Source organism: Carcharodon carcharias, chromosome 1, assembly GCF_017639515.1.
Source record: "Carcharodon carcharias isolate sCarCar2 chromosome 1, sCarCar2.pri, whole genome shotgun sequence".
In the NCBI taxonomy this organism is placed as follows: Eukaryota; Metazoa; Chordata; class Chondrichthyes; order Lamniformes; family Lamnidae; genus Carcharodon; species Carcharodon carcharias.
In genome coordinates this window covers 148,738,772-148,759,908 of record NC_054467.1, presented here as the reverse complement: position 1 = coordinate 148,759,908, position 21,137 = coordinate 148,738,772, and the positions used below count along the sequence as shown (strand labels likewise).

At 44.5% G+C, this 21,137-nt stretch overlaps 1 protein-coding gene across 1 annotated transcript in view; it reads left to right on the top strand.

Annotated features, from left to right (window-relative positions):
- Window positions 1–2,578, top strand: part of txk (TXK tyrosine kinase) — a 72,603-nt gene extending 70,025 nt beyond the window's left edge. The window contains exon 15 of the mRNA XM_041191733.1: window positions 1,313–2,578. Coding sequence (XP_041047667.1) covers window positions 1,313–1,387 — 75 coding nt within the window. The 3' untranslated portion in view covers window positions 1,388–2,578. The remainder of the gene's footprint in view (window positions 1–1,312) is intronic.
- Window positions 2,579–21,137: the final 18,559 nt, after the last annotated feature.

The following is a 21,137-nucleotide window of genomic DNA, read 5'->3' as shown; positions in this document are numbered from 1 at the left end:
ATTACCGACCACCATGTTGTTCTCTATACAAGCACAAAGGAATTATGTACATGCATTTTCCCCAGTGCTATTTTAAAGTTAGAAGAGAGCTGACATTGACATTTTAAACTGATACTGCTTTACAGTAACATTAAAATTAAGTTTGAAACATTGTAAAGAACCTTTAAGGGAAATTCCATTGTCACATATAATTCAAAGGCCATCTTAGTTGTTGAGATCATTTATAGAGTATATAGTGTGCCCTAATCCTAGTTATCACCCATACCTGAATTATACATTAAAGTATGAAATTCCAGCCAGCTGAGACAGTGGGTGGGGTAGGCGGGGGGTGGTATTGGATGGGTCCACAGATTAATTCTATTGTGCAAGAGTAGGCCTACATTTTGGGATGCAACCCAGATCCACTGGGATCTCAGTCCTCTTAGGTCTGCCATGAAATTGCACTTCAGGTGGACAGGTGTGTTTTAGACTTGTGTCATAAGGTCAAAAGAAATAGGAGCTAGGAATAGGCCATTTGGCCCATCAGGCCTACTCCACCTTTCAATTAGATTGTGGCCAATCTGACTGTGGCCTAAACACCACTTTCCTCCCAGGCCACCATAACCCTTAACCCAGATCAAAAAATCTGTCTAACTCAGCCTTGAAAATATTCAATTACCCAGCCTCCATTGCTCTCAATCAAAGAGAATTCCAAAGATGAACAACCCTCTGAGAGAACAAACTCCTCCATCTCCATTTAACTGGGCAACCCCTTATTTTTAAATCGTGCACCTTAGTTCTAGATTTCCCCATGCGAGGAAACACCCTCTCAGCATCTATCCTATCAAGCCCCTCAGAATCTTATCTTTCAATGAGATCACCTCTCATTCTTCTAAACTCCAATGAGTTTAGGCCCAAACTGCTCAACTTTTCTTCACAAGACAACCCCTATAACATGAAGGACAGTTTTTGAGACATTCCTGGATACACTGGAAATTTTGCTCAGCTCATGCCGTTTCTTCTTTTGTACGTTAATCAGATCCATTTCTACCTTTCTACTTGCCCTTCTGGTTTCTTTTATGTTCCCTGCCCCCGAGTTTAAATGATCCGTCACTTTCCTACTTATCTGTTTTGCCAGCACATTGGCTCTCTTGATTGTTCAGATAGTGTATAGACTATCCATAGGTGCCCTTTGCAGAGTGGCAGGAAGCTATTCAGCCTTCTCTGAATATTGTCATAGTCTCAGAGATTTGAGATAAGATTGGGGACACAGTATACTCATGGACAGTTCCTGCGCGGATAATCACTCTAATTTTTTTTTACCATTTTTCAGAAACCAGATGGGCGCCCTAGTTTTCGTGAGTTGTTGCACTTAATCAATGAGGTCACAGTGAATGGATATAAGTGAGCGACTTTTCCATGTTCAAAATCCTGGATGTGGAGTGATAGTGTGTTGAGGACAATTAGAAAACATTCTGTGCAGGTGTTTTGTCTATTCATGTTTACCAGGCAACAGAATCCAACAAAAAAGGATGTGCACCAAATGTCCGGAATGATGTCCCTTTCTTCACTGCATCAGATTGCTCAGTATTTAAGTGCAATATTAGACAAAGTTTCAAGAAAGGATGTAGGGCAACAATATGACAAAATGTATGAGTTTTGTTCATAATACTGTAAAAAGTGTAGTGAAGGTTTGTGGCAATCGTGGTTCAGGGAATATCTGTAAATAATATTAATATTGGCATTCTTATTGTCACATTTCTTTGTGCTGATATCATGCATTACAATTATTTAAATATATGTTGCTGTGGTTATGAAGGTGATTATTTAAAGTTATCACAGCAACTAAACTTTAGTTTTATTAAGGGTCAAAATCTGTCACATATTCAATAGAGGGTATGCAGGTAAAGTTAAACTTTATGAAGTTTATTAAGTTTAACAAAATTACCGTTAACTATTTTAACTATAAAATCATAAATAAAAGAAGCAACGGAAAGCATAGCATTAAAAGTAATACTGCAAAATATATCATTTGGTAATGTAGGGTCATTAGCTGTTCAGCCTTGCACTGTTCTGGGCAACATAGAGGAAAGTAACGCAATTATAAGTAGTTAGCAGAATCAACAGCAATAAACTTTGTGCAGTGGGTCATAGAGGAGCTTTCAAACATTCATTATTTGAAAGGGAATCTTTTAGACAAGGCAATAAGTTGAACTGGGGTTAATGCATAATAATATTAGTTTTTTTCTGTTCAATGATCTGTGAACATTTTGGGGTTGAGGTGAACTTGTTCTACATTTATAGTCACAGGTAATAATCCATCTTAACAGCTTCCCCACCTTTATTATGACATAGTCTGTGAGCTTACACTGCTTTTTTAACCTCTGTATCCATTCTAGAACAAACCTTTGTATTATAAATTTTTTGTACTTCTGTATATAATTTACTTTGTCTGAGGTATGTCTTCAGTGTGATATTTACAATTTTGAAAGTTTAGAAAAACTGTAAGAAATTCTAAAAAGATTTTTATTCTGTTAAAAAAAGTGTAGGTAATGAAGGCTGGTCCTAAATTAATTTGTTCAAATAAATTTTGACAATGCACCAATATTTTCAATGTGTTGCTGGTGGCGAGTGGGGCATGGGTGTTTCAGGGTGGTGGCGTGTGGAGCTAATAGGGTTTAACATTAAAAGCCAGCTTGCAATCAACATTACATATATATATATATATATATATATATATATATACACATATATATAAATGTCATATCATGAAAGGACTATAAATATTTGCATGTAGACATTTGCTAAAAGTATAACCAAACATTGCTATTTTCATTAATACGGTATTATTTGTACAGATCAGACTCGATATTTAAGGAGCCAGGAAGCTCGAGTGAGGAAATCACCTGACTTGGCAGACCCAGCTTTATGGAAATAACCCCCCACATGCACAATGTTCACTCCAGGTGGACGGGGGCATGATTGAATCTGGCCTGCTGCCTTCGGAAGCAGTTCAGAGGTGATCATGGAGGTGGGTGAGAGCAAAGGCAGGCTGGTTAGAAGGCCAGCTTCGGTTCTATGAGACTTCAACCCTGTTTTATAAAAGGCTATTAGGCCCTATAGCTCTCACCCCTCATACTCCCTACCCACCCCCCATGCCACCTCCATTTCACCTCATACCTAAATGCCGCCCAATAGCCACTCACTAAATATCTACTATGGGCAGCCATCAGGAGCCATGTGGAGATGAAAAAAAAGCTTCTAACACTCCAAGAGAGCTCTCACGCATACACTTTTGATATAGAAAAAAAACCCTCTCATTCTTGGAACCCATTCAAAGATTTTAAAGTCCCTCAAGTGGTCAATCTGTTATAAAAACAAATAATCTTCTATTCAGTAACCACATCAAAGATTGCTAATTCCTTAGTTGTTTCAGAAAACTGTCAATCATAATGTGAACCCTGCCCTCCCCCACTGAGATGAGGTTTTTGAGCTTTTGAAAGTCAGCCAGGCATTCATTATGGGCTCAGCTATAATAACAGCCCTTGGAAAATGGCAGCATTGAAGTCTATTGAAATTGCAGAGTTAGGTGGTACTGGTCTTTTCAAACCTACATCAAATAATCTGGAAATCAGTGCATTCCAGACACACATGTTTGTTTTTATTTTGCTAACTGTCAGCTGCAGCTTGTTTTTTTTTTCATGTCTAAAGGGTATATACTGAAGGCAGGCAGTTTCGATATGACAGTAATTCTATTTTAGTTCATGTCAACTGGTTTTTCCAAACCTTGGGAAACCCAACAGATGTAAGGAGATGAGAAGGGCTGAATCCATGAAGTAATTGCCTTTCAAGCACTATTTGTGGACCATAAGGACCAAGGTGTTTCATTCAGGCCCAACAAACAACCCAGTAAGGCCTCTCCTTCCAACCCCACCCCACCATCAGATCTCTCTCTTACCAACTTCACACACCACCCCCCGACCGCCACTGAACCCACATCCTGTGACTGGAAACTTACCCTACGATCAGAATACTCTCCGCAGTCAGGACATCTGACCATGATTGGTCTACATGATCTCCTTGACTGTGAGCTTGTGTGCAAGCTTCCCCACCCAACAGGCCTCTAGTTAATAAAGCTGTGGGCAGGAAACCAATGGAGAAAAATGTGAAGGAGTTAAAAACTGCAGGGCATTCAGGAAATAAGATCATACAATCATAAGAAATAAGAGCAGGAGTAGGCCCATTGAGCAACCTCTGCCATTCAATAAGATCATGGTTGATCTGATTGTGGCCTTGACTCCATTTTCCTGCCTGTTCCCCATAACCCTTGATTCCTTGGTGGATCAGAAAGCTATCTAACTTAAACTTGAATATTTTAAATGACCCAGCCTGCACTCCTCTCTGTGGAAAAGCATTCCAAAGACCAACAATCCAGAAAAATATCCTGCTTATCTCTGTCTTAAATGGGAGACCCCCCTTTTTTTAAACTGTGCCCCCTAGATCTTGATTTCCATGCCAGAGGAGACATTGCCCCAACATCCACCCTGTCAAGCTCCTTCAGAACCTTATATGTTTCAATAAGATCACCTCTCGTGAAGGTATTTCTCTCTTTAAGAAAGGAGACCAAAATTGTGTAGAGTACTCTAGGTGCAGCCGCATCAACGCCCTGAAAAGTTGTAGCAAGACTTCCCTATTTTTAAGCTCCATTCCCTTTGTAATAAAGGCCAGCATTTCATTTGTCTCCCTAATTATTTGCTGTAACTCCATGCTAACTTCTTGTAATTCATGTACAAGGATACCCTGATCCCTTTGGACCACTGCATTCTGCAGTCTCTCTCAACTTAAGTAACATTCTGGTTTTTTATTCTTCCTGCCAAAGTGGGCTTCACATTTTGCTCAAATCTGCCAATTTTTTGCCCACTCCCTTAATCTATCTATCTCCCTTTACAGACTCTTCATATCCTCCTCACAGCATTCCTACCTATCTTGTATCATCAGCAAATTTGGCCACAATGTAGTTGGTCCCTTCATCCAAGTGATTTATGTACATCATAAATAGTTGAGGCCCCAGCACTGATCTCTATGGCACTCCACTAGTTAGAAAGGCTGCCAACTTGAAATGACCCATTTATCCCTACTCTGTGTCCTGTTAGTTAGCCAATCCTCTATCCATGCTAATATATCGCCCTCTGCCACCCCAACACCATGAGCTCTTATCTTGTGCAGTAACCTTTTAAGTGGCACCTTATCGAATACCTTTTAGAAATCCAAATACACTACATCTACTGGTTGCCCTCTATCCACCTTTCTTGTTACGTCCTCAGAGAACTCAAATAAATTTGTCAAACTCGATTTCCCTTTCACAAAATCATGTTGGTTGTACCTGATTGAAATCCGTTCCTTCAGGTTTCCCGCATTCACCACAGTGTCTCCCCACCCCACCCCACCCCCAGCACGTGGAACTCAACTTCTCGCTAATATCCAGATCAATGATTCTATGGCCAGAGTCTTCAGGTCGGCGAGTGGGGCAGGACCTGCTCGCGGACGCATAAAATGACACGTGGTGACGTCGGGCGTGCGCGTCATTCCGATCTTCAGTTCAGCGGGCCGCACCGGAATCAGCTGCGATCCCACTCCCGCCCAACCCCCCAGACGGGGAGAAAATTTTCCCCTATGACTCTATCCAAAATAAAAGTTAAGGTATTTTAAACCTAAAGCCCAGATTTCCATCTGCCATTGTTTACATCAATTTTAAATCATGCAAATTGCAGCAAGGTAACAGTTCTGCTAAGTTTCAAAGCTTGAGTACACATAAGACCACTGATGAAGCTCATTGTGCAAGATGGATGCCTTAGGCTGACAATAAAATGGAATTTTACTGAACAAAGGTTCAAAAGTAATAATGCTTTAATGCATGAACTTCATATTGGACTTATGCAGAAAATGAAGAGTGTACAAAGTCTTCAAGATAGAGCAGGGCAGTGGAGTTCCAATGCTTTGTGCCATCAAATGTTAATGAGTATTTGTGTCAAGGATCTCCATGTGGTGGCTTCCACATCCCAACTGTCCTGTTAAGAGGGATACGCTGACTTGAAGAAAGATCCTTTTTTCAGAGAGTGCCAGATATTGGAGGGCCAGTTATCCTCAGGTGCTTTTGTACAACCTTAAACAACCAACCACATTTTGGGTGTCCATAGGATTATTGAAAGAAGATATTTGGACAGGTGTAATGGATTCCAGTCCTTTCCTTTAATTAAAACAGAAAACCTGAAACAGAAAAAATAACCAAAGAATTACCGAAAGATGAAACCACCTCCATTTATCCAATGCCTCCATTTTAGTCGAGTTAAAATGGAGAGATGATTATAAAGTAAGAGAAATCTAGGAGTTGAGAAAGGAACTGTAAAAGGAAATGCCAATAATTCTGACTTCAGCATAAAATGAGAACATGCGTGGATCAAATATAAAAAACCAATAAAGATAGGTTGTAAGGAACTCATACGTTTTGTATCACCATAACCTTTGGCAATTTAGTGGTGCAATTTAAAAATATTAAATGTGCATGTGGTACACTGTGACCTTAAGAGTTTAAATGAGAAATGAGTAGGTGTAAACCTTCGGTTTCCTGTGCAGATGTGACACTGGTTTCTCTGCCAGTTCAAGGTATATTTCCTGTCAGTTGGTTTGTGTAAAAAGGAATTGAGGGGGAAGGTAGAGAGAAAAAGGGGTGGGGGAGGGGCAGACAAAAGATAAACTGGAGAAAGAGCAAGAGAGCAAAGGCAACCAATGGATCTCAAATTCTCCCTTTAGTTCTAATTAAAGGTCAAATGGAAATTTTATGTTTTTAATTATGAATCAGTGAAAGTGTGATCAATTATAATTGTGTTTTCTTTGAAGTATGTAGACTACTTTTTTCCTCTTGGACAGATTTTCCTTTTATTATACTTCAGCACAAATAATTGCCTGGGTGAAACACATGAAGGAAATTTAGGCAGGGAGGTTAAGGCCCCATGGCGGCCCCAATTTCTACTCATTTAAGCAACTAAAAATTTGGTATGCTCTGTTACAGGCATGTGATTCACTTTGCCTGGCATTCTGCTGTGTCTCTGGCCAGGCGATTATTTACATTAAAATACAAGAAATGAAAATCTACCCCATGACATTCAGCAGCTGTTGGCCGAGAGCACACCTAATCCCTTGAAAAGGACCTGGATCAACATCTGCTGAGAAGAAAAGAACTTGTATTAATGTAGCATATTTCACAAACTCAGGACATCCCAAAACACTTCACAGCAAATTCATTCTCTTGGAAGTGAAGTCACTGCTGTTTTTGTAGAGAAATATGCCACTCAATTTGAGCACAGCAATATCCCACAAAAAACAATGGAATAAATAATAGTTAATCTGTTTTGGGTGGAGAGATAAAAGTCAGCCAGGACATCAGGGAAACTGACCTATCAAGGCATTTTTTTACATACAGCTAGCAGGTAAACATAACAGAAGCTTAACATCTCATCTGAAAGATTGGAAAATGCTATGCTCTCTCTAGATTCTGCACTCAAATCCTGGAGGAGACCAAAAACTTATGACCTGAGGCAAGAATGCTACCATTGAGCCACAGTGACCCTGAAGGATGGGTGCTAGAATTTCCATAATGTTCAATCAAAATTGCTTGATTAAAGGATGGTAAGGTTTGATTTTCTGAATGGATGCACACAGTGTAGGACATTGTCTTCCAGAAGTACTTATCATTATGTGCGGCCTGCAAGATATTACATCCATTAAGATGAATGAGTGGAAAATATGAGGGAACAAGCACCCAAATTCCCAATATTCATTTGTATTGGGTAAAGATCTACGTTGGGAGTGTACATTCATAAAATTACTCCTCTAGTTTCTGTTACTATATGTGGAAAGTTCAGTCATTGAAATTTCTTTGTGACTATAATGACCAAGTCATTTTCTAAAATGTAATAGGTAGAAATATTCAACACATATTACAGTTATTTTCTAATCATTGATTTATGTCCTGCATGCAAGACCCAAGAATTGTAGGAAAGCAATATGGTTAGAGAAGGGAATTGTCATTCTGGTGCATAGTTTTCAGTACTGATGGGTTAACAACAGCCAGTCTGCAACATACTGTTCGTAAAAGCAGTATAACCCTAATTTTACTTGAGCTGAAAGTTTGTACAGTTGCCTTGCATTATACAGTGACATATTAACAATGCTGAGCAGCTTATTCCATTCACATTTCAAACCTATTGAGTTTGGAGTTGACCTGGATATTCACGCCAAGCAGGTACAGTATCAGCACCCAATGAAAATTTGTACCTCTTTACAGCACAAAGGAAACCGCAACATGAGTCACTTTAGTGAATTCACACTGCCCGTAGTCTAGGCAGTGAATCTGGGTGGTCTTCGGTACTAAAGTCCTCAGTTAATATTTGAATCAAGTTATTTTGATCTGAATCAACAAAACCAACTTGCGCATCCCAACACCCCAAGGTGTTTTTTTGGGTGTAAGAAGCCAAAGAAGGAGACATAAGGAAGCAATGACTCAATTCTTGGCTGAAATATGAGTTCTAAGATGGGTTCTTAATGGAGAGGTAGTTGCAAGATTTTGGGTGGGGAATAGATGTATGAAGGCACAGGTTATAAACTATTGTGAAATTTGGATGTTATGTCTTATGGTTTCAAGAAGCCTGAAATAATCATGATTTTACACAAATGCTGGAGATTTCATCAAATGTATTTTTCCAGATCTCACCATGTGCTGCAGAATGATACATTGTCACTTTGGTACACTGACTGTTGTGCAGTAGTGTGTGATGCGGTACTTTGGACACACATTGTGTATATATATATATGACAATATAGTTCCTAAATCATATTGGAATAATATAACTGTGGACTTGTGGAAGAGGCAGAAGGCGAAAGAAAGGAGATGTCAGGGAAAATATTTTAACACTGAAGAAGATGATGGGAAAGGAAGGGTGAGGCAATGAAGGTATTAAATACAAAGCTTTGTTTATTTATGCCACAACACTAGGGGGAGCACTTCCTACACACACACTCACACACAGTGTTAGTCGCAGTGAGTCAGCCTGTGAGAGATGCCTTTGAGCACAACCGGCATCTTATAATTCATTTCATCATTTGCAACTGGACAGACATCCTAAATTAAGTTTTGAAAAGCAAACTGAAACCTGGTATTAAGGAGTAAATTAAAATAGAATTATGTTAGGATTGACTGTTCCCTAAAATCCATTTGTCAGTTATTATTATTCAAATCATTATCAGAAATAAATCAGGGTATTTTTTTTTTTAATAGAACTTTTTGCAGATGCTTTCAAAAAGACTTTGAGAAGCATCAAAATGTATGGGCTTACTCCATCTTGCATTATTTATTAACTTTTACTATTTTCTACAAATGAATGTATTATTTGTTAGCTGGGCTCTCCCAGGAAGCCACTGTTCATTCTTGATAGTTCTTGTACCTGTGACAGGGGTCTTTATTCACCACAATTTTCAGTGTTTTGAATAAAAATAAATAAACAATGTTAAATTAAAAAAATTATTACCCAATGTGGTGCTGAAGAACGTGACTTTAGGACTAAGGGCCCCATTAACTACCAACTGAGCTAGCTGGGAATTGCCTGCACTAGAGCCTTTCCAACTTGCCTCAGAAAATTCATCAAATCATTTTGGATATGTCTGATGCATTGCAAATTCAAAAGTTTTATCTTCGCAATGAAGAAGAAACGTGAAGAGGGATTTGATGCTCTGCAGCAGCAATGAACCAAAATGCACCAGGATCATGATCTTATTGAATGGCAGAGCAGGCTTGAATGGACCAAATGGCCTACTTCTGCTCCTATTTCGCACAATCTTATGATTAGTTGCGCGTGTGCCAGCAGCCGCTGTGTGGGCCAAGTCCCCATGTGCAACCATTCCTGACCCCTTTCCTGTCAGCGGCAGGAGTTACAGTGCAAACACAAGGGTGAGAATTTTAAATGTGAGGTGTTGAGGCCACCATTGGAAACCCTGCGCTTACACTGGGAGAAGGTAATCTAAATCTGCAATGCAGATCAGCCAACAGGACACTGTCTGAACTGAATACAAATACTCATTTTGAACTTGCAGACTCCATACTGTGGAACCAATGTGGAATTATTATTCGGCAGACAAGTGCAGACAAACCTTCCCAATCATCACTCATCAATAACCCCAGGAGTACAAGATGCATTACTCAGAAAACAGGGGAAGATGAAAGATGTCCGTGACCGGCTTGAGGTAACAAATTACGCAACCTGGATGTCGGACAGAAACTTTGAGTACAACACCCAACTGATGGCACCTGGAATCCAGCAGAAATTGTCAGCATGTGCCCAGAACCCAGATCGTACCAAGTACAAACACCAAATGGTATGGCAGAGTGAATAAACAGATGCCAAATCAGAACAATAGCATAACGAGAAACACCGATTAATCCTATTAGACTGGAATGCAATCTAAGATGCAACACAAACAAAACATCCCTAACTAGCATTCTCAAATCGTACAGTAACCTCCAGCAAAGATCACCATGATTAAATCTGGATGGATAAGCAAACCGTCAATACGTTTCAGAGACTTGTAAATTTATTGCTCTGTGTTAAAGCATAATGTTATTTTGTTTTGCTTTCATTAAACAGTTTGATTCTTAAAAGGTAAACATTTAGTTAGAACAAAGTGGGATGTTGCGATATGTTGTGCATACAACATTAAGGTGCCTATCGTAAATGCCTGTTAATCAATACCACATCGACAGGATGCATTAGTCCCATGATTTTCAGACTCTGTAAGCAGCAGGGCGATGAGTAAGATGTGTGTATATTAGACTCCCAGCTAACTTTATCTGTGTATAGTGTTACCTTCAAATAAAGAATCCATGTTATTAATTCACCAATTTCAATAGTTCTTGTGTATGATGGTATAGGTTCATCAAAAGGAACATACCAGCCTGGGTCAAAATCCTGGAACTCCCTCCCTAACAGCACTGTGGGTGTACCTACACCATAGGGACTGCCATGGTTCAAGAAGGCAGCTCACTACTACCTTCTCAAGGGGTTGCCATGGGCAATAAATTCTGGCCCAGCCAGTGAAGCCCACATCTTATGAATAAATAAAAAAAATGAGAGATGATCTTATTGAAGTACATAAGATTCTGAGGGGGCTTGACAGGGTAGATGCTGAGAGGATGTTTCCCCTCGTGGGGGACTTTTGAAATAGGTGGATCAGTTAAAAATAAGGACTCTCATTTAAGGCCTAGGTAGGAGAAATTTCTTCTCTCAGAGGGTTGCTAGTCTTTGGTACTCTCTTCCTCAGAGTACACTGGAGGTTGGATCATTGAATATATTCAAGGCTGAGTTAGACAGATTTTTGATCTACAAGGAAGTTAGGTTATGGAGGGCAGGCAGGAAAGTAGAGTTAAAGCCATAATCAAATCAGCCATGATCTTATTGAATGGCAGAACAGGCTTGAGGGGCTGAATGGCCTACTCTTATTTCTTATGATCTTATGAGACCAAATGGCATTTGGCCTCCAGTAAGTGTTGTTAACGAGACTCTTCATGAACCTAACTGGCTATAAACCCTCTTCTGTCCCTGGCCTCCTGCAGCATTCTAATGGAGCTCAATGCAAGCTCGAGGAATGGCATCTCATCTTTTGAGGGGGCATTTTGCAGGCTTCTGGGCTCAACACTGAGTTTGAAAACTTTAGACAGAAACGTCTGACCTGATTTTGTTTCCTTTTTCTTGTTCGTTTCTCCCATGTCTTTGTTTCTCTCTTTTCCCTTTGCTTTAGAATGACAGATATTCATGATCCTGCCATTCATTTCTACTCCAGAAAGATTTGTTTCTTAATGTATTCCATTATCACTAACTTTGGCCTTGTATTATAAACCTTTTATCATTTAATCTCTCCTGACCTCCACCCTACCACAGATGCTGCCAGGCCTGCAGAGTATTTCCAACGTCTTTGTTTGTTTTTTGCTTTGTTTTTATTAAGCTTATAGCAACTTTGAAACTAAGCCCATGGCCAAACCTAATGGCTTATTCTTTAATGAAGAGTATTTGAAAATTGTCGGAAAGCACACAGTGTTTACGCACCAAGACTTAAATGGCAAATATTCTTCATCCTGCACCCTTTGCCAGCATTCTGGGCTGGTGCACTTGAAGTGTACGTCTCCTGTCTTGGACTCACCATGGCTAAATTTGGTGGGTCAGGCTATCAGGTTTGCCCAACCAGTTCAGGTGCTTGGAAAGGTAAGTGGGACTACAGACACAGGTGTGGGGGCTATCAGGCAGACCTGGTCACCTACCTCAGGGCCTTCTAGCTGGTGTTGAGAAACAGGATCCTGAAGGTCTCCAGGTCCAAAGATCCATGGGTGTTCTAGAAGAGAAAGATTGTCCTTATTTTCTCATGCCTCCTTTCTCTTGTTGCCTGCCACCTTAGATGTTCTGATTGTTGAATGTTCAGGAACATGGCTGAATATCAGCTTCACAGGTGGCCGTCCAACAAATCTTGATGAAAATGAAGTGGAATATCTAGAAATACCCCTGCCCACCTTAATTACATGGCCATTCTTCAACGGTACCTATTCCAGATGCAAGCAGCTCATCTACCCTGGGAGAAAGCTTTGGAGCTCCAGAGACAACATAAAGGGATACAGGCCCTATACCCTGCTCTTGTTTTCTGAACTTTTCATCTAAAGAACAAAGAACAAGGAAAAGTACAGCACAGGAACAGGCCCTTCGGCCCTCCAAGCCTGCACCGATTATATTGCCCGTCAACTAAAGCATTTTGCACTTCCGGGGTCCGTATCCCTCTATTCCCATCCTATTCATGTATTTGTCAAGCTGCCTCCTAAACACCACTATCGTACCTGCTTCCACCACCTCCTCTGGCAGCGAATTCCAGACACTCGCTACCCTCTGCGTAAAAAACTTGCCCCGCACATCTCCTCTATAGTTTTCTTCTCTCACCTTAAGTCTATGTCCCCTAGTAATTGACTCTTCCACCCTGGGAAAAAGTTTCTGACTATCTACTCTGTCCATGCCACTCATAATTTTGTAAACTTCTATCAATTCGCCCCTCAATCTCCATTGCTCTAGTGAGAACAATCCGAGTTTCTCCAACCTCTCCTCATAGCTAATAACCTCCAGACCAGGCAGCATCCTGGTAAACCTCCTCTGCACACTCTCCAATGCCTCCATATCCTTCTGGTAATATGGTGACCAGAATTGCTCGCAATATTCCAAGTGTGGCCTAACCAAGGTTCTATGCAGCTGCAGCATGACTTCCCAACTTTTATACTCAATACCCCTGCCAATGAAGGCAAGCATGCCATATGCCTTCCTGACTACCTCATCCACTTGCATTGCCACTTTCAGTGACCTGTGGACCTGTACACCCAGATCCCTCTGCCTGTCGGTGCACTTAAGGGTTCTGCCATTTACTGTATAATTCCTGCTTGTATTAGACCTTCCAAAATGCATTACCTCGCATTTGTATGAATTAAACTCCATCTGCCATTTCTCCGCCCAAGTCTCCAACCGATCGATATCCCGTTGTATCCTTTGACAATCCTCTTCACTATCTGCAACTCCTCCAACCTTGGTGGCATCTGCAAACTTACTAATTAGCCCAGTCACATTTTCCTCCAAATCATTTATGTATACCACAAACAGCAAAGGTCCCAGCACTGATCCCTGCGGAACTCCACTAGTCACAGCTCTCCATTCAGAAAAGCTCACTTCCACTGCTACCCACTGTCTTCTATGACCAAGCCAATTCTGTATCCATCCTGCCAGCTCATCTCTGATCCCGTACGACTTTACCTTCTGTACCAGTCTGCCGTGAGGGACCTTGTCAAAGGCCTTACTGAAATCCATGTATATAACATCCACTGCCCTTCCATTGTCGATCACCTTTGTCAATCAACTTAGTGAGACACGACCTCCCCTTCATAAAACCATGCTGCCTCTCACTAATATGCTCATTTGCTTCCAAATGGTAGTAAATCCTGTCATGAGGAATCTTCTCCAATAATTTCCCTACCACTGACGTAAGGCTCACCGGCCTGTAATTTCCTGGATTATCCCTGCTTCCCTTCTTAAACAATGGAACAACATTGGCCATTCTCCAGTCCTCTGGGACCTCATCCGTAGCCAGTGAGGATACAAAGATTTCTGTCAAGGCCCCAGCAATCTCCTCCCTTGCCTCCCTCAGTACTCTGGGGTAGATCCCATCTGGCCCTGGGGACTTATCCAACTTAATATTCTTCAAGACGCCTAACACCTCCAGTTTTTTGATCTCAACATGATCCAGGCTATCTACACACTCTTCCCTAGACAAATCGACTGCTAAGTCCTTCTCTTTGGGAATAAGAGTTCCTTGAGTACAAACCAACAGAAAAATCAGCCCCACAGTATCATATGCTGCAGGCAGCTTCTCTGCTGGTGAATATTTTTTTCTTTATTCTTTCATGAGATGTGGGCATCATTGGCAAGGCCAGCATTTGTTGCCCAACCATTGCCCTTGAACTGAATGGCTTGCTAGGCCATTTCAGAAGACCGTTAAGAATCCACCATATTGCTGTGGGTCTGGAGTCACATGTAGGCCAAACTGCGTAAGGACAGCAGATTTTCTTCTCCGAAGGGCATTAGTGAACCAGACGGGTTTTTACAGCAATAGATGGTAGTTGATGCGGTCACCATTACTGAGATTAGCTTTATATTGCAGATTTATAACTGAATTTAAATTCCACCAGCTGCTGTGGTGGGATTTGAACCATTTCCCCAGAATCCCCAATCCTCTGGATTACAAGTGGGTGACTGTTACTTCATGAAGTTACTTCCACTTTATAGACTCATTTGGTGCTGACGTCTAATTACAACTGGTGCCAATTAAGGAGTAAGAAAGTGGAAAAACAGCTAAATTATATATAAAAAATACATTTATGTAATGCCTTATCCCATCTCATGGGAATGTGCAAGTGCTTCACATAAAACAAGTCACATTATTGTCTTTGTTAAGTAAGCAAACGCAGCAGTTACTTTGCACATAGCAATGTCCCACAAGTGGGAATGCAAAGATAGGCTGGTTGGTTTATTTTTAATAGTGATGTTTGAAGGAGAAATGTTGGTGAAGACAGCAGGTGAACTCATTGGGCGGAATTTTCCGAGCCCAATGGCAGCTGGCAGGATAGGTGGTGTGTGCGGAAAATAAGGCACAACCTGCTTCACAACGGCGTGAAGGCAGGTCACAATCATCCGCTCATTTCCTGCCATCGGTCAGCGGGGAGCTAATTGTAATACATCAGCATATACTTAAAAGGCCATCCTGCCAGGCTCTTGGAACCCTGTTGTATCGATGTCCATGTCGGTGGGAAAGCACTACGATGTGTTTCACAACAGCACCCAGGTGACGTGCAGTTGGCGGCCTTCACTTTGGGGGAACTGAGGTGAGTGAGCAGCAGCGTTCTCCACATCTCATCTGTTGTTTACAGGCCTCAGAGGCACCAGGAACGGGGGCGGGGGCAAGTGCTGGCCAGCCTCGGAGGCGACTGCTGGTGTTGTGGGGGGTTGTTGTCTAGGGGCAAGCGCTGGCTAGCCTTGGGGGCAACCGTTGTTGGTTGGTTGGCGGTTTAAGTCCTGCCCTGGTGCTGTATCCACCGCACAGGCAATCGAGGTTGGGCAGGGTAAGTGAGGGAAGCATTAGGGGCGCCTGTATAAACTGACTATGCCTCTGCAACTGAGACAGATCAGGAGCAGCCACAGTGATATGATGGGGTCAGGCTCCTAGCCTGCCCACCCAAGCAAGCATTGTGGAGGCACCAAGGGGCCACCAAGCGCTCCATACCTTACCCCACCCCACTCCCCAGCACAGACTTCGAGTCTACCGCCACTTTATTGGACCGCGGTGTAGTTGGACTGCACACGTTGTACAATCTCCTCACCAACACTGCCCATGTAGCAGTCACTGCTGGAGGTGCTCACAGCCCATTGCAATCTCAGCATTCTGGTTTGAACCAGTGTCCCCCATGTCGCAGGTTGACAGGGCAGCCATGCAGCGCACTCATCTCTGGCCATCTGAGGGGTGACCAGCACTCTCCGGGAAGCATTAAGGGGCAGTCACACAGGGTCAGGAAAGGTGCTAAGTACAGCCATGATAACCACGTCTCTCTTTCTCTCTTTCATGCTGCAGGAGGACCACAGGTCCTGGTGACCTAGCTGTATGCCTAATGGCCTACAGAGACCATAGCAGACAGAGGAGAGAGCGACTGAGGCTCCTGGCTGTGCAGAGGCAGGAGCAGCAACCTCATGAAGAAGGGGCAGCAGAGGCTCCCGCACATGCTGCCCAGGAGTGACTGCAAGCCGTGGTTGGTTGGCACCTAGCAACACCTAACGTCTATAGTGCTGCCTGCCATTCCTGCAGATGACTGAGAACCAGTGTTGTCGATGACTGCACATGTCTAGGGACCTGGTGGCTCACACCTGCCACTTACTGCAGGACTTGATGCCAAGGGGGCATGGAGGGCATCCACTGCCAGTGGCTGTGAAAGTGACTGCAGTGCTCAATTTCTATGCCAGGGGCTCCATTCAGGGCTCCACAGTTGACCATTGTGGGATTTCACAATCCACCAGCCACAAATGCATCCATGAGGTCACAGATGCCATCTTCTCCATGGCACACAACTTTGTGCATTTCGCCCGGGACTGGGACAGCCAGGATGAAAGGGCCATTGGATACACCCTGACCTCGGGACTCCCACAGGTGCTGGGAGCGATTGACTACACTCATGTGGTGCTCAGGTCTCCATCGCTATATTCAGTGGACTTCATAAACGCAAGGACTTCCACTCACTGAACGTGCAGCTGGTATGCGACCACCAGAAACGTATCCTGCAGGTGTGCGCACAGTTTCCAGGGAGTGTGGACGATGCTTACATCCTGAGTCGCTTGCAGATCCCGGCAGTCTTCCAGGGTGCAAAGAGGCAGCAGGGTTGGCTCTTTGGGGACAACGGCTAACCGCAGAGGCCATGGCTGATGACACCCACGCAGCGGCCTCAGACAGCAGCAGAGCGACGCTATAATGAGGCTCAAGCAGCAGCTCACAACTTGGTGGAGCAGAACATCAGGATGCTGAAGATGAGGTTCCAGTACCTGTACTGGTCTGGTGGAGCCCTGCAATACAGTCCGCAGAGGGTGTCATGCATTGTTGTCGCCTGCTGTGCCGTTTACAACCTGGTGCTCCAATGGGGTGAGGAGCTGGCTGAAGAGGGGATGGAGAAGCTGCACATCTCCTCCAATGAGGACGCTGATGGGGATGAGGGCAAGGGGTCCTCAGTGATGATGATGATGAGGATAAGGCTCTCGCACTGGCTAGATGAGGCAGGTGCACTCGGGCAGCCCTCATAGCTGCCAGATTTGTGGAGGGTGATGACAACATGCAGTGAGGTGACCCCATAGATCCTCATATTGTAGTTGTGAACGTTTGACTCCAGTCTGGCTTATCGCAACACCAATACCCTCTGTGAGAATAATCCTGTCATGGAGATGCAGTGGAGGCCCTAATAATCACTCGATCACAGGAGGATGATGACAACATACAGTGAGGAAACTCCATAGATCTTCACATAGCCTCCGAGAATGTCTGGCCGAGGGCAGCTCGCTTGTGCTCTGTGATCAGAGTCATCTCAGAGACGCAGCCATGAAACGTTAAACGCATCTGAGGCTGTGTCCACCTTCAGCACCTCAGCCCTTCAGGAGCTGGTGCACAGCATCACTGGTTGCAGATGGCAGCAATGACCAGCACCACTGAGGTGCAGGCATCAGTAATGCTCCCAGGGAGTGTGAGGCTGGACCGTCGCTTTGGTCTGAAGGCTGCGCAGAGCACAGGGAAGAGACCCTGGACTGAGATACCTGCCTTTATCTTGTGCAGAAAGGTTTCACATCTGAGTGACAAGAACATTGCTTATCAGAACAAGGGAGATAGGGAGATAGGGAGACTTTCTTAGAGTTTATTGACAATAGTGAACAGTATGTACAAATGATCAACACCCAAGGCCAGGCTGTGCAGCTACTTTTACCTAGCTTTCCTAACCCTGTCGCTACGTCTTGGTGCTCCCCGGACATCCACAGTGGAGGTGGAGGCAGCCTGCTGACTGTGACACCCTGTCTGTGATGACTTTGGCAGGGATCCTCTGGAGCGCCAAGACTTGGTGGATCCCGGCCTGCTTTCGGGATCCTGCTATGTGGCAGTGACACCCTCCTCGGCCTGTGGAGCTGGAGCTGCGGAGGTTACAGGAAGAGGGATTCAGATGGGCCGGTCACTCCCAGAGTCACCTTGGTGGATGGCCCCAGAGCGTGCACCTGCTGATCCTCCTCCCTATGGGTGCCCGAGGGCCCCTGGCTGACTCCATGAGCAGAAGGGGTGCCTGGAGTAAGATCGAGCTGCCCAGCATCCCTCCTGCATACACACTATTGGAGGCCAACTATGGCATCTGCGATGGAGTTCAGCCTGCGCAACAGTGCAGGAGAAACCACCTGGACCAAGGTCTCCATGGCGGCCACCATCCTGTCAGTGTTGACCTCGGTGCATTGCAATGCTGGAACTATTACCTCAGCCTGAAGATGGATGGACTCCTCCATTGCAACTTGCAATCTGAGGAGTGCAATGACCACATCTTCCTGATGTTCCCGAGCTTGTCTTTGCAGCTCCAGCAACTGTGACATGACCAAGTCCAGAGGCTCGTCATCTGACTCAGACTCAGCAAGATTCTGGCCTCCAACAGTCCTCTGAGTGCTGGGGACCTGGGAAGTCCCTGCCTCCACCTGCTGTGGATCAGAAAGTGTAACTGTGAACCCGAGGCTACTCTAAAGCTAGGTCCCACCGAGGTGTGTGTCTGCGCTGATGGAGGGTGTGGGCGAGCATTATAACAGGACTTCAGGGAGGGTGCCTTCAGATTCCACTTCAGAGGTTTCCTCAGAGTTTAATTGGAGGCCCTGGGTTATGGACTCTGTTGGCTGTTTGGCGGACGTGCCTGTGAAAGCAAGGGAGATAATTAGTGCATGGCAGTGGCCTGTGAAAGAGGACACATCACTCACGTCATAGTTGTCTGATGATGTTGCACTGATGGATCCCCACTTGGTAGAGCAGCGCCGAACTCACCGTCAGCCCAGGACCAGTCCCAGTCATTGCCGGCCAGCTGGATGGCTCTGTTTTCGAATTCTGTCAGAAATTTGATTTCCAGCATCCCTCCACTTGTCTGCGACCTTTCCCTCCTGTTGCATGGATAGAGGTGGGGAGAGTGTATTAGGGTACCTGCCGGGCCAGGTGATAAGTATGCCTGTGTTGTGCCAGTGGTGAGTGGTCCCATGGACAGGATAAGGACAATGGTGGTGAGTGTGAGAGAGTGAATGGTGATGTCTCTTGCACTGGCAGTGCGTGAGAGCCCTGTGGATGTGTGATGGGTTTGTGAGTGTTTGAGTTGGAAGTGATGAAAAGAGTGAATTACCCTAGCAGAATGGAGGAGATCATTCATCCTCTTTAGGCACTGGGTGGCTGTCCTCCTCTGCAGGGCATTTGCGCTGACCATCACTGCCACCTCCTCCCAAGCCGGATTGGTGACTTTACCCCCACTCTGGCCACAGATTGGGCAGCAGAGCACATCCCGGCAGCCTCCATGGCATCCAGCAGTCGCTTGAGGAACCCGTCATTGAAGCCGGGGGACTGCAGTCATTTTTCCTTTGCTGGCCATGTCTCCCAGGCTGTGGCAGTGAGATGGTGGCAATGAGCACCTTGCTGGCGGCTGCCTTTTAAAGATGATGGCTGACATGATGGAACAGCGGGTTGATGGCGAGCGGGTTCTCATTCACCTGCCCGCCATGGAAAGTGTGGTTCGCGGGAGTGAATAAATAATAAAGTGCGCTCAGGACGATACAGCGTGAAAACCTACCATTTTCGTCGGTGGGTAGGACTCCATTTTTCCTGCCCACTACCGCACTCAATGCAATCCTGGGAAAATTCCGCCCATTGTTTTTCTTCGGACATCAGGTTAACTCTTGTCACTGAGTGAGAAGTTTCTGACCTCAAGCCAGACTTCTTGGGGCGGCATTTTCCATGCCTGCTGACGTCAAGCATCATAGTGGGCATGAGCAGACAATATGGCAGGAAAGCCAAAAATCGGTTTCACGACTTTGTGAAACCAGTTTGCAATCGTTCGCTCTGCCCGTCAATGGCGGGCCACGTTTCCCACCGTTGTATGTCGGAAACTTCATTATAAAATATCTGCACTTCATTATAGGCCCAGCTCGCTGGAATCATTCCCCCATGCCGGATCATCCGGGCACATAACGTGATTGCACACCAGTGTTTTACCACTGAACGTAAGCAACATGCACCTGGTGAGCTGCACTTCACTTGGGATTTTGAGGTGTGTTTGTCTACCTTGCTTCAGTCAGCACTCACAGTCATCAGCGCCAGGCTTCACAGGCAGCATCGCATCACTTTTAAGGGGGCTCACGCGCAGGACTCTATTTACAAGACCAGCTGTAAGGCGGGGGTGGCTTTTCAATGGTTGCAGGGCTACAGCTTCCTTGGGGAAGGGGGAGAAATGGCCTCAGGAAAGGGAAGAGGCTGCAGGGTGAGGGCTGTACTGGGGAAGGGGGTGGTGGGGTATCTCAGGGTATGTGTGGGAACACGTTGATCTGTGCAAAAGGGTGAGGGCTGAGGAGGCAGCCTCCAGAGGAGGTGAGGCCAGATGGAGATGTGAGGGTGTGGGTGAGACAGTGAGTGGTGATGTCCCTTCAGCTGGCAGTGAGTGAGATGCCAGTGAATACATGAAGGCCTTGTGAGTGTGTGAGTTTAGAGTGTTGAGATGGTTTCCTTACCCTGGCAGCACAGATGAGATCATTCATCCTCTTTCTGCACTGGATGACCAACCTCTTCCATGCAGCATTGGCACAGACCACCACTGCAACCACCTCCCAAACCAGAGTGGTGATATTGATGGACTTCCTGCGGCCAGAGCAGTGGTAGAGGCAGACTTACAGTGTCCAGAGGGGGTCCCAGGATGCATCACTGAATCAGGGGGCTGCAGTCTTCTTGCC